The sequence below is a fragment of the Coturnix japonica genome, chromosome 1, assembly GCF_001577835.2.
Source record: "Coturnix japonica isolate 7356 chromosome 1, Coturnix japonica 2.1, whole genome shotgun sequence".
Lineage (NCBI taxonomy): Eukaryota > Metazoa > Chordata > Aves > Galliformes > Phasianidae > Coturnix > Coturnix japonica.
Window position 1 is genome coordinate 82,560,973 of NC_029516.1, and position 13,702 is coordinate 82,574,674.

The 13,702-nt window shown below is 42.3% G+C and overlaps 1 protein-coding gene across 2 annotated transcripts in view; it reads left to right on the forward strand.

The window, feature by feature from the left end:
• PTGFRN (prostaglandin F2 receptor inhibitor) overlaps positions 1–13,702 on the forward strand; it is a 64,584-nt gene that overhangs the window by 46,420 nt on the left and 4,462 nt on the right. For both annotated transcript variants that reach the window (XM_015879534.2, XM_015879527.2), the window contains 2 exons: positions 6,525–6,632; positions 12,960–13,265. In XM_015879534.2, the coding sequence (XP_015735020.1) occupies positions 6,525–6,632; positions 12,960–13,265 (414 nt within the window). The remainder of the gene's footprint in view (positions 1–6,524; positions 6,633–12,959; positions 13,266–13,702) is intronic.

Here is a 13,702-nt window from a genome sequence, read left to right on the forward strand (position 1 = left end):
ATGTAGCATTTTCAGCAGAAGGAAGTCCTTAAAGGGTTTGACATGAATGTTTTAGTGGTGGGAGGAATTTATTTCTCTGATGTTTTTATTGATCTCTCTTTGGCATGGGGTGTGGAGGCTTGGGCTGGAAACCCTTCCTTCTAGTCTGACTCCCTCCCAGATCTCCGAGTTGTGATGCTTCAATGAAGGGCTTTTAGTGTGTGTACATGTTGTGCAGTGTGACCTATCTGAAAGGCAGGAGGCCTGTAAGCTTTTTATATATATGAGCTGGGGACTGCACACATGAAACTTCAGGGTTTCCTGCCACAATAGGCTAGAAATGTGGCAGCGCTCTGAAATGTTTTTCCATGAACATCTGTGGAAAATGTCTTGCTCAGATTCTTTCCATTCAAGGCAGAGCTTGCTGGCACAAGCAGACACCTCCTCTCTTCTTTCTCCACTTGCTGGTGCAAAGGGACATATTTATTCCATTTCAGTTTATGATCTGAAACGTTAATGTAGAGGCATTTGCTTGAAACTTCCTGAACTGAAAAAAAAAAATTAGAAGTCATTGTTGTCTGCTGAATTATATAAACTGGGAGTCGGGGGGAGGAGAAGGAGGAGCCTAGTAAGCCATTAGTTTTCATATTTTCAATCAATGGCAGATTGTTCTCTGCTGGATATATTTTAAGACTAGAGGGGATCTTGAGAATCCTCTGGTTCAGCCTTATGAATAACGTGGATCGCTAGACTAGCTTTATAAAATGAATGCCTGCTGTATGTCTGGGGACTGTAAGCAAACTAGGCTGGTTCTGGGTAGAGTCAGGAGGAAGCCAATCCAGTATGGAAGCTTTAAGAAATACTCTTCTGTGCTGCTTTTGGTTGGTTCAGTTTCAAACAGAAGTTCTACCACCCGTTTTCAAGGGTTGCCCAGCAATGTGAGGGACAAGAACAGCTAAGAAGTGCTTGTCTTGAGATTTTCTCTTAATTTCACTGCTGAATCTGTGTACAGGTATTTGGTACAAATGGTTCCAGCTTGCCTGCAGCTATTTTTCTATTGTTGTTTTGGCTTGTTTCTTTTTAATGCTAAAGCACCTGGTCTCTGTGAAATCCGACTAGTTTATCCTGGAGTTCTTCTTTGGTATTCATTCTTTAATTTTCTATCCCTTTCAGTCTGTACCCAGCAACCCGAGTTAGTGTTTAGGTTGTCTTTGCCCACTATACGCTCACAGGGATTTCCACAGAAGTGACTTATTTTCCTTTGCCTTGAGGGAAGCAGGAAGAAGGAAGCTTTTAATCTTGTATACAGAAATATGTTATGAGGGAAGATCATTTGGAGCTTGGCTGTGCTCTGAGCTGGCTTCCTCTGTGCCATTCAGCAGAGGGCAAATAACTCTGGAGAGGCAAAAATGAAAGAGAGCTCTAAGGGAAGCATCTCAATGAAATCTTCAGCTGTGGATTACATCTTCATGTGAGCTCATTGCTCAGCAATGTATTATCAATCTCTTTGGAAGAAGCTGAGATAAACTAAGCTGCAGAAATATGAGCTAAGTATTGATGTTGAACTTGCAATTAAAATGATGCCCTGCACTGACCCTGGGAGACACTCAGATGCAAGAAAGTAGATTAGAAAGGTTCTTAAAGGAAAGAAATCTTAATCATGGAAAAGAATGAACAGGAGTGCAGCAGAAACTATTTGGCAAGAGAGACTGGTATTTTCCAGCCACAGCTAATGGGCAAGAGCGTGCTTTGTCACGGTGTGTCTTTGTGCCTGCGTGCATTAATTCTGGAAGTAGAAACCACAAACTTAAACTACTGGGGTCTTCTTCCAGTAATGGTTGTTTTGAGGCTTTGGGTGAAACCTGTTGGGGAACAACTCTTTAAAAGAAGCTGGGAGAGGGCTGAAAGGAAGCAGAATGGGTGAAGGAGCTCGTTATCTGGAGAGGGGCAGATCATGGAATCCTCAGTTCGAATGGATGATCTGGTGCCAGGGCAGATATGAGTAATCTTGGAAGATGGCGAACTTGTGGACTGCATCTATATTTTCCACATTGTAGTCCATGGTGATGGCTAATTGCAGGCAGTGAAACTGCATGCAGTGATTGCTCTCTGTGCTGGGTAACAGGCTGGATGTGGGGTTATTGAGTGGAGAAGCCTCAAGAGTCTGGATCTCTGTTACCAGCCAGGTTGCTTGACCTTTCTGTGTTCTACTTTGTCTGGAAAATAAAGGTAACTCATTTCTGTGGATAGATTAGACCTTGCAGTGAAATACTGGCTAAGATGAAGTAGAAAAGTCCAAAATGTCATGTAGGACCTAGGTAATTAGGAGCTCATCTATTGTAAATCCAGATGTTGACTGGCTTTTGGTTATTCTTCCTCCTTTCTCCCTTCTTTTTCTTTAAGGTGTTTGGATTACTGAGCTGTGAAGGAAAACAGGGAAAATGGGGTAACAGCAGGTAAACAGGGTTTTTTTATTTTTCTCCAATGTGTAAATCCTTAAGCAGAGTTAACTGAATAAACTTGAACTCCCCCTTTCATCTTCACAAGCATATTCAGGATGAATCTAGTTGAATGCTATATAGGAAACCAAACTTGGTGCATTCTTTTTCCTTCATTTATATGTGGAAGAAATACACTTTTTTGCTGAAAGCTGTCCTTAGGTTTTGGGTCCTGGAATTTTCTGCTTTGGTTATCTGAAATTGATGGCTTGAGCAATGAGAACTGCTGCAAAAGGGCATATTCAGAAGAACCAAACAAGTCCTGATCCTGGAACTTGGTTTCCTTGTAAGAACTTCTATACCTGTGCTAGTAAACTTTAACTTCAATTTCTTTACTTTGTTTAGAATGGTGGTGATTTTCAAACACATAAATGTTAAGGAAACTGTTTTTATTCCTATCTTTACAGCAGGTACCTTTTGATATAAAATTATTATTACTTTATTAAAGAAGAAAACTTTTTTTAAGAGCTCCTTCTAAGCTTTTACATATGGTCATCCTGTAGAGAGGAGCAGTGTGTTTGGCATAGTTTACAACACAGTTCTCAGCAGAGAATGGCAACTTGGGGTGAAAATGGCTGCTTAGCTCTTAGAATTGGGATTGCTGGTTTATTTTGTAACTCTGCTTTTTAGTTTCTGAATTAGCTGAGGGCATGACATTTATCTTCAAACCTGAAGTTATTCAAATCCAATTATTTTTCAGCTTTCAGCCTACTGAATAGATTCCCTACACTTAACTTTGCTTTGTTCTTGATGAGCTTTGCAAGTCATGCTTGATCTGTGGACCTTGCACTTGAAACTAAATTCCAGCTTGTTTATTTTCTGGAATTGCAGCTGGCAATAACAGGATTTCAAGCTATTAAGTATAGATGGCAAGGTGAGCAAAGCCATGACGTCTGTTGTCTGCGGAGTTCTTTCTTGCCAAAGAAGAGTTTGTTACTTCCCCAGCCCACAGCTTGCAGAAGATCTTGTATCACACATGCCTTGTGAGGTCCTCAAGATCATCAAGTGTGCTTGGAAGCATTGTCTGCTCCAGTGCCATTTTATCTGAGGCTCTAACAGAAAAGATGTTCAGTTATATATGGCAATGGATTTGCTTGTAACCAACTGACAGAGGGGTTGGCTGCTGTTCTTGTTCAAGACTGCTTCTCTCATCCCGTTGCCAGACAAGTTCAGCTGAAGCCAGATTACATTGTTCAAACTCAGGCCATTAATCAGGCAAGTCACAATCAGGTTAAAAGCAGTGATGGTCGTTTTTTTTTCTTTAGAACAGAAACAAACAGAAAGCCTAGAACCCTTCTATAGAGGAGGCTGGCAGGTCAGTGACTTTTCATGAGGTGCAGAGGAATCTTCTCAGCTTCTGTGAGTCTTTTGTAGGCTGTGTAGTGACTACTGCTTTGGCAAATGTACCTTATGTTGGAAGGTAAGGGATTACATGGTCATCTTGATCCAGCTCAGGACTAAATGATGTCTCTTGCAAACAGGCTCTTGTCTTCTCGGGTTATGTGGAGGAGTAAAAGCCATAAATGAAGAGGCTTTATTCTGTCCTTTTATGCCTGAGGACAGCCTGAGGCCCGGAGCATGGGGTATGTCAGCAGAAAATATTGCTAAAGAATTATGGTACTCCTCTTGAGAAGCTGCATCTCCAGTTTTCAAGGCTAAGCCCTTAAGAATTCAATGTAAGGAAGGCTACTTGCATTTAAAAAAAATACATTGATTAAGAAAAAATTAAATTCCCTCTTTAGCTTGAGAAGGAAGAGCTCAGCCCCTGACATACCTCTGGGCTCTGTCAAAATCAAGTCCTTGTAACATGGGACAGTGATTTCTCCCCTGCAGTTACAGATGGTAATTTGCAGGAGGCACACCCTGGTAGGGAAATAACTGTGGCTTACTAAAGAGAAATACAATCATGAAATGATAGCGAAGGTGCTGCTTTGCAGCTGCCTTATTGCCCAGGAAGCTTTGACTCTTTATGTGGGAGGTAGACAAGAGATGAACTTGCAGTCCCAGAACTGAGGAGTGTGCAGTGATGCTGCATTGCCATGATACTTCCTTTCCTGGCAGAGACACCAAACAACTCAGCACTTACCCTAATGATGTTTGGATGCCAACAGTACTCAAACTCCACTCTGCATTAGTGTTTTTTTTGGCAGGCTGGGGTTAGAATCCAGTATCTGTTGGATGCAGTAGATGACTGGACTGTTGATCTGGAAATTCTGTACATGTTCTTTTCTGTCTTTTTTTCACCCTACCAGGGCAAGGATAAGACAGCCCAGCCTTAGCCTGACCGAGTTGGGACCACATCACATGAAATACCTTGTTTTAATTAAAGAAGAATAATCAAGTAGGCTGCAAAGTCAATATGGTTGTAGCGTGTGTCTGTTCCAGGCAGGGGCATGTCAGGATACATGAAATTCCCATAGAGTTTGGACAAGGCTGAGAAAGCAGTCAGTCTGATATCTTTCTATTTCCCCAGGAAATAATCCTGTCGTGCTACTTCCCTTTTACTCTTGCTTCATGTGGGCAGCTTACAGTCATTTTTTTAATAGAGGTGACTTCAAGTTGGGGAATGGGTATAAACCTCTGGGATGTTTGTCCACATACTGTCCTCATATACAAACTGAATCTGCTTCTGGGGCAGAGAAAGCTGTAAGAGGTTTATGGTTTAACACAGCACAGCGGATTGTGTGCAGTGGAAATTGTTGGAGAGGAATCCTGGAAGCCACAGAGTGATTATTGCAGTGTAATTGTAATTCATTTCTTAGTGTGCTGTATAATCTCTGATGAAAACAAGTCAGGCCCCTGTAACCTAGAACAGCTTCACCGGAGATGAAAGCTCTAGCTTCATGGCATCTGCAAGTTTCTTTCCAGAACCTCGGTGAGTTCTTAGTGCAGCTTTCCACATGAACCTGTTAAGAGAGCAGGGGATAAGTGGGTTGTTTAGCTGAATTTCTTAGCTGTTCTCTATCAAAAGATCTTTAGAAGATTTGAAATTTGCAGTTTCTGTACTTAAACAGTAACATGTGGGAGGAGGGAAGATCTTCCAACAGTTTACTTTTCCTGCCCAAATTACCTTTTTGTTCTTGTTGTTGCTTCTGCTCCTGTCTCAGAAGTAGCTGAGCCAGTTAATGACAGCAGCTAATAGAATCTAGGGTGTGTGAAAGCTGTTACTTCATAATCTGAATCTCAAGTTCCTTTGTGAACTCCCTGGCCCTTTCCCCCAAAGCCATCCCAGAGACCATCATTGTCATCAGCTTCCTTTGTGCTCATCTCTTCCACCTTGTTTAGAAGAGAAATAACTGTGAGTATTTTGACATGTTCTTTGTTTTCTGCCCTGTGAAACAGAGAGTAGTAGCAATGTAGGTGTATCTGAGGAACTGATTTTGTGAATTTTGCATTGGAGATACATTTGTCAAAATGAGGGGAAGTTTTGTTATCATCCGCATCTCAGAAGTCAAACACATATGCTGTTACAGTGTCTGAGCATTTCATAACAGCCCAGTGGTTTTCGTCATTACCATCATCACTTTACAGCTGAAGGAGTTACCATACCCTTGGGCACTGAGACATCTTGTACAAAAGAAGCTATCTGTAGCAGAGCCTGAAGGAAAACCCACAGCAAAATGTTATCAGATGCACTTCTCCTATTGTCTGTGTTTCAATTCTGCAGAAGAACCACCTGTACTGTTAAATTAATGGATTGCTCTAACTTGAATTCCTATTGACAGTGTCAGCCAAAATGATCTCTGCTGGATTAGCCTGAGGACCTGAACTTTATTCTTCCGTGAGAAGTCACCAGTGGCAAAAGGGCTCATTTTGCATAGGATGGTGGAAGGCAGACTTGGTCGGTGACTTTGTGCTGTGTGACAGGCCTGGCAGATTAGTGGCTAAAAATGGATGAGTGTTTTGCCCAAACTTGCAGGATCGCTTATCCTTACTTCAAAGTTCAGTCTCAGCAAACAAGTAGAGGAGAATTCAGTACTGTACAAGAAAGGTTACGGGCTCTGAGGAAAAAGCATATCATGAATAATTGTGGTTACTCTTTTCTAGGTCCTGTGTTTAATGTCTCGGCGTATTCTGACAACCTGACGATTTACCAAGGTGAACTGGCAGACTTGCTCTGTATCATCACAACAGATGGAATGACACTAGAGCCAGGTATTTTGACAAAAATAATTCAATTGCTTTGTGATTAAATACTAGCAGCTACAATGCTCTGTCATTTGAGTGAAGCTGACTGGGAGTAGCACTGAAAATCCTACAGAACTAGATAAATAACAAGAGAGAGTACTTGCTTTGCACAGCCAAGTTTAAGACAAGGTTTGTGTTTCACACTCTTGGTAGAAGGAAAAAAGTGTTCCTGTTGCTAACTCTGCCCCTGTGCTGTCTGTACAACTGACACCAATGCTGGCAGTCTCTGTCTGCAACCACTAGATGAGCATGGGAACTGTTCCTGATTCCTTTAATTAAAAAGGAGATATGTTTGCAAAACCTTCACAGTCATCTGTAAGCAGTCTTAAAATCACCTGATCAGTCAACTCAACACTTCACAGTGAATTTGAGGCTTAATGTAAATCTAAAAATCATAAAAACTGATTACTGCAGCCTCAGTACTGAGATGGATGTTAATTCCCATTGCTTTCAGAAGCAAGCTGCCTTTTTTGCATGGGAAGAAACACACATACCTAATCATTGTGGGAAGGACAATGGGCACTTGGAAAGCAAACATTTGTGAAGGGCTGAAAAGTTCAGAGGATTGCTCAAAACTGAGCAGCTTGCCCAACATTGCCTGAGCTGCTTTTAATCATAATGCTGTGTGAGCAGCTCTGGTTACTGGACTCAGTTTGAGTTTGGAGCGAGTTTTTTTTTTTTTTTTTTTCTATTAAGTCATGTAATATATGTGAATATATGAAATGTTTAGAAAAAACCTATACAAATATAAATATATAAAAATATGTACGTATGTATCTAAATGTAAAGATGCCACAATTCTTGGGAATCTTTGAAATCTGTGCACAAGCCACTACAGAAATGGTGCTGTGTGGCAAATGTTAGTAGTTAATGAGATGAAGTGCCAAGCTTAGTAAAGGTTCATCACTTGGAAATTGCAGAATGTCTGTTCTGTGTTAAATCTGAGTGTAACAGGGAGGCAATTTGCTAGATTACGGTTCTCTGCTGCCTGTGGAAAAATGATGGAAGTCTGTGGATTGTATTACTGAAATGCTTGGTAAGGAGCAAATGCTGGGTGAACTTTATTCCTGTCAAAAGATTAATAGTGTGGGATATTGGACAGTCTGCAGCAATGTATGTCTGTATGTCTGCTCAGCAGAATGCCTCAGCTCAGTTGAGCTGTTCCCATGCTCTTGCAGGTATTGTTGCAAGGCAGTACCTCCAAGCAGCTGGCTTCCTTTGCAGAGAGAGCAATAACTGCTAGCAGGGAGCAGCTGCTGCTTCTGATGGTGTTTTACAGCTAAAATAAGCCTGGGGTTGCCTTGTGAAAGAGACCTCAGCATCTCCAACTGATTTAGAACTTGAAAAGAGGCCACTTACTAACAGTGGGGCTCACCTACTAGTACATTTGAGTTTATGATGCTTTTGTGTGTGTTTGGTGTCTTGAGACGGGTAGAAGGACTGATGGGTAAAAGATAATCAAATAGACTGAAATAAAAGGGTGGCCTTTTCAAGGAGCTGCTGATCGGAGAGTTAGACTTAAAGTGGGAAGTTCCTTAAGGGAGTATGAATGTCTGTTGAATCAATAGATGATACCTGTGTTTGGAACTGTTGCCCTTTTCACACATCATGAGCATCCAGTGCAGAGCTGTAAATGTCAGCACTGCAATCTGTTTTATAGCTGGTTGATATTATCTGGAAGAGGCAACTCTCTGCTCTGTGGTTGTTTTTTGGTTATTGTTGTTAATGTTTGGGGTTTTTTTGTGTGTGTGTTCTTGTGACTTATTTCTCTGTAATGGGGCAGATGAGGCACACACAGTGGATACCTACAGAAAGGAGTCAAGAAGTGTGATATTGTGGCAAGTGTTGGGGGAACATGTTGGTCTCTGCTCTGAGCCTCCAGTTGCTGAATGAGCAAGATTTGGGTCTAGACAGTCATGTTCTGTGTGTCTGCGTGGTGAAGTTCCATCTGGGCATTTCAGATGACCCTAAAAAGCTGATGCCTCTCCAGTCCTTGCTGGTCTTCTGGTTGAGACTGGCAGCAGAGCTGCAGGAAGCATCTGGAATCTATGTAGCAGCTGTAGGGTGTGCAGATTTCCCTTGTCATTCTGCATTCTTAGCCTTCAGGGTTGGAGGGGAATAGAGAAGTGGGATAACTAAGAGGGTTGGGTAGAGATGGTCCTTAAGGGCTCATTTAGCAACAACCTGGTGTAACCACTTGACTTTCTTTCCTCCTGTATCTCATCTCTGATCTGAATCTGCACTGAGTAGGTATCACAACATAGTTCACCATTCTAATGGAGAGTTTCCTTTTTAAATTAATGCCTACACTAACACTAGACAGACTGAAAGTAACAGAGCTGTTTCATCCCAGCAGGGAAATGAGGTGCGTTGTTGGGAAAAGCCTACACCAGATAATGAGACAGGAAGAGTAAGAATTGCTAGTATCTCCTAGAAGAAAACAGTTGGCAACCATGACTTTTCAGGTTGGGAACTTGAGAGAAAAGCAGAGTAATAGTTTGTGCACACTGCTGTCCTGACTATATTCTGTGGGTTATGATGGCTTTCAAGAGGTCTGCTCTTCTGGTGTTAGATCTGCCACAGCAGTGTATTTAGAGCAGAGAAGGATAAGGGAATTTCATAAGATCTTTTGTTAAACGCACTTCCTGGACAGTTTGAATGCACTTGATATGCCAGCTGGCTCTGCTCTTGTACATGAGGCACTCAACTTCTCAGGCATGTGAGTAGATTAGTATGTATGCTTTATATAGGAATATGAAGCGTTGGGTACCACCTCTTTCCCCCTTCATGCGTACAGTCAGAAAAATAAAGTACTTTCAAGGAGCTGAGGAAAAGTTAAACAGACAATGATCTTTATTACTCTCCTCAGCTCCATTTGTTTCTATAAGTGTTACTTATGGGTTGGTTCCTCCTCTAGTAGAGGCGATTCACCATTGTGTTTCTGTGAGTATGCACGCCCACCCTGTGGGAAACTTTCAAAAGGGTTGAAAAGGTTTTGGCTGGACTGCTACGTGGTTTAATTTCCTCTGTTTCTCTGAGACCCTGCTGAAGTGGAGCGTGCTTTACTGAGCTCAGTACGTGGCAGCAACCATTCCATCTAAAGAAGTGCTTCTTTGGCTTGGCAGCTATAGCTGGTGTTTTGAATTTATACAAGAGGAGCATGTGTTTGTCAGGGGGGAATAGTAGTAGTACTTCTGTGCCCTGAAGATATAAAAGCTGCTTCTGATGTTTCTGTTGAATACACGTTTTCACAAACGATCTCTCTAGACTTCCCAGATCACCCCTTCTTGGGCTATGTGCATAGGGATTTTAAAGTGTTGCTTACTTTGCCTGAAAGAGGTGGTGGTTTTTTTTTTCAGTCCGCTCCAGACAGACCCAGTGGGTACTCTGGAGAATTTAACAAAACCAGCTTGTTTACCTCTTGTATGGTTTGAAGTGGTTCGCTCGGCTCTCTAGGAAGCCCTATTCAACCTCATTTAAATGTAGTAAACAAAAAGGGTCTCAAAATTGTGATTCAACAGTGTAACAAGATGCTGAGAGAGCTCCATTCTAAGTAGTGGAAGTGTATGGCTCCTAAGAGCTGGTCTAGAAATAGGATTCCCTGTTTCAGGGACTGATTGGCCAGGGAAGCAGCTAAGACCCAGACAGCTTAGTCCTGTGTGTCAAATCGAAATATGCATAAAGATGTGCTTCACATGTTGATGATCCTCACTAGCTGAGGAGGGGAAGAAGCGTAGCACCACTATTACTCAGCTTGCAGGGCCTCTGAAGCACCCAATTCCCAGACTCTGCGTTTGGTTATGGAAGGAGCTGAGTTGCAAGAGCTGCTGCTGACACTGAGGTCCTTGATTGCCTTCTGAATGATGACTTCCCAGTGCCAAACTCTCCCCAGTGCATGGACGCTAATTGTCCTTACTGGTGGAAGAAGCCTTTGCAGTGTTAACCATGCGTGTGATTCCAGTGGGTTTGTTTAGTTTTTTGTAGCCTGAGGATGAAAACTTAGTGGCTTGTCACCATACGAGGGGTGTGTGGCGTTCTGCAGATGCTTTTGGGAAGCCTTGCATGTGGCCTGTTTTACGTCAGTAAAATCACATATTTGTTAGCACTTGGGAGCTGCTTGGAATGTTCATCAGTGAGCTGTAGAGAGCGCTTGATTCATCTCCTTGTTTTGCTAGATTTGAAAAATGTGAGAGATATAGAAAGGAATCAGATGACTTTGCTGTATGAAGCTAGTTCGAGGAGGATAGTGACAAAGAGTTCTCAGAGCCAAATCCTCCCTCTGACTGTTTGCAGTGAGTCACTAATTGCACGCTGTGTATACTGACTAATAAAATATGTTGGCATAATAGTTGTCCCATGTTGTAATTACGGAAGATAGATTCAGCTATTTCAAAACGACAGCAAATGTTCACATTCATCTTTGCATGTTGAGGGAAGAGAACCTCAAATTACTGACGGAAAGAAGTAGTTTAGATGCCTGGGCATCTAAAAGCTATTTTATTGTGTTCTATTATTTTTCACCTAACTTATTGTTGAAATCTATTTTAACAAATGCAGTGGTGTATTCAGTGCAGTTGGACTCAGCCTGGAAGGTATCCATGTGTTCCATACTGAAGCACACAGCAAATGGCAGTTTTGATCAACTTCCCAAGGAACTGGTCATTCCCAACAGGGCTGCCTGTGGGCTAACGTTACTGCCTTATTTGGCATAAACAGGCAGCAGAGGAGGAGGGTAGTTTATAGAAACCGAGCTCTCTCAAATTGAGGCCCCGCTTCCCATAGATAGTTGGATGAGTGTACAAGGCAGAGATCAAGGCTCGTTGTTTTTAATTGGACGTGTTTGTTCTGTTATTTGTGTTAGCTCTGCTTTAAAGAGAGGGCTTCAGAATGGTATGCCAAGTAACAAAGAGTGTGATAGGAAAGTATGATTGTTGTGCGGGCTGCTGGTCTGCATGACCTGTGCAGACCTTGTGTAGGACCAGAAAACCTGCTGTGGGGCTGCAAGTGTAGGGTGTGCTGTGTTGTCACCATAGCAGCTGACCATGATGGGTGAGGTGATAAACTAGCTGCTGTCCCAAAACGCACCTTACTGGGGCGTTAATGATCCCCAGACAGCAGGTGGTTTTTGTCTGCAGTAAGGAAGAACTAAGGACCTGGCCAGCTGATGCTGTACCTCAGATAGCAGTGCTGAGGATGTACCTGCCTTTAGAAGATTATTCTAAGGTTCTGTATCTTCTCAGAGTGCCAGCGTGCCTGATAAAGGCTTAAAAATGGTCTTTACTCTTATCTACAAAGAATTTAAGTAAAGCTGCGAGTTTGGGGCTTAGATGAAAGATCAGTTCTACATTTCAGATTGGTAATACTGTATTTTTCAGAGATCTCAGTGCCGGCAAGTGGAGGTTTGATATATATATGCTCAAAATCAAAGGGACTGTCTTAGGTGTGAGAAGACATCACAAAACTTAGGGTAAAAATAGTAACCTCAGTTTCCAGCAAGCTCCTATCAGCTTGTTAATGCACCCGGAAGAGGGAACTGTTGAACCAATTGAGTGGGCATCTGGAGCCCCTTCCTGTCTATGCTATAAGTCACCTCATGTTTCAGGCTCGAGCAGGTATTTCCGAGTTCACATTAGCAAAACATAGTGGTGATTTTTCAAATAGATACTCAGCTATAACAGCCTAATAGGGCTAAGGTTGTGATCCCCTGATGTGATCAATAAGATCTTGTGCAAAAGTAGAAGGAGCTAAATATGTTGATGTGGAAGATGCTGCAGATTGTTTGTGTGGACTGTCTCCTTGCATAATATATCTTGTACACAGCACAATGTGTGATCATCCATGGCAGTAACTGACAATTGTGAAAGAATCATGTGAAAGCATAGTGGTGAGGCTTTGCTCTGGAATACCTTGTATTTTTGCAGGTAATTTTTTTTTTCTGCTTTTTGCTCTTTATTTATTCAGGCAGACTAAACGTGAAGCAGGAGCTTTAGGAATGAGCACACTGACTTTGTAGTTATATAGGTGCTGCCTGAAGCTAATGATGGAAATCACTCTTTGCTAGCAAATACCTTCTACCGCCACTCCCTTTTCATTGTAGGTTCAGTATAAGCTCTGCTCATGACACCAGGCCTGCCTGCTGATTACTTAGGATAGTAGGCAGAAAAGCAAGTGTTTTTATGGTGTAGTATTGGTTATAATGCTTGCAGATCAACCTTTCTGCTGAGAAGTGGCACCATGAATGTCCTGTGTAGCTCGGTGACATTGTCCAAATTCTATTTATTCCTGCAAATGCAGATGATATGTCCTTTGATGTCTCCTGGTTTGCCGTGCGCTCCTTTGCGTTGGACAGAGAGCCTGTCTTGCTGGCCTCAATGGACCGGAGAGGAATCGTGACGCAGAGCAGGAGAAATGGGAGCAGTGATCTGAGCCTGGAGAGAATCAGCCCGCTGGAATTCCGTCTCCGCATTCACGGCTGTGAGGATCATGACTTTGGGAACCACTACTGCGTAGTCACCCCGTGGGTACGCTCTGCCACTGGTGTGTGGCAACGGGAACCTGACATCAGAGCCAAGCCCATCTTTCTGTCTGTGAAAATGGATGGTAAGAGCAGTACTGCAGTTTCTGTTGTGGGATTTTTAACAGCTTGTTATGTTTTTTGTGGCAAGTATTCTCTGTCACACGTACCTTTAAAAACGTTTATAATCTAATTAGACATTGCTTTCCTTTTTCTGTTGTTTGCAACTTCTCATTCCAGATTCTGTAGACTAGTTAGTTTATACTCTGAAGTGTTCTTTTTCCTGTTGTGTTAGTGACGTTTTGCATAGCTAGGGCATCTTATAATCACGACTTAGCATTCTCTCCAAGTATTAACCTGTTTTCTTCCTACAGGAGAAAGCCTTGACTTGCATATTCAGTGTGCTGAAGTAGGGTCATGCTGTGGTTAATATCAAAGCTGGGCATGAAACGTCAGAGCTCTGTCTCCTTCCTCCCTCTCCTAACCACAAGATGTGCTATTCACTGCACTTAGTGCCTTATCT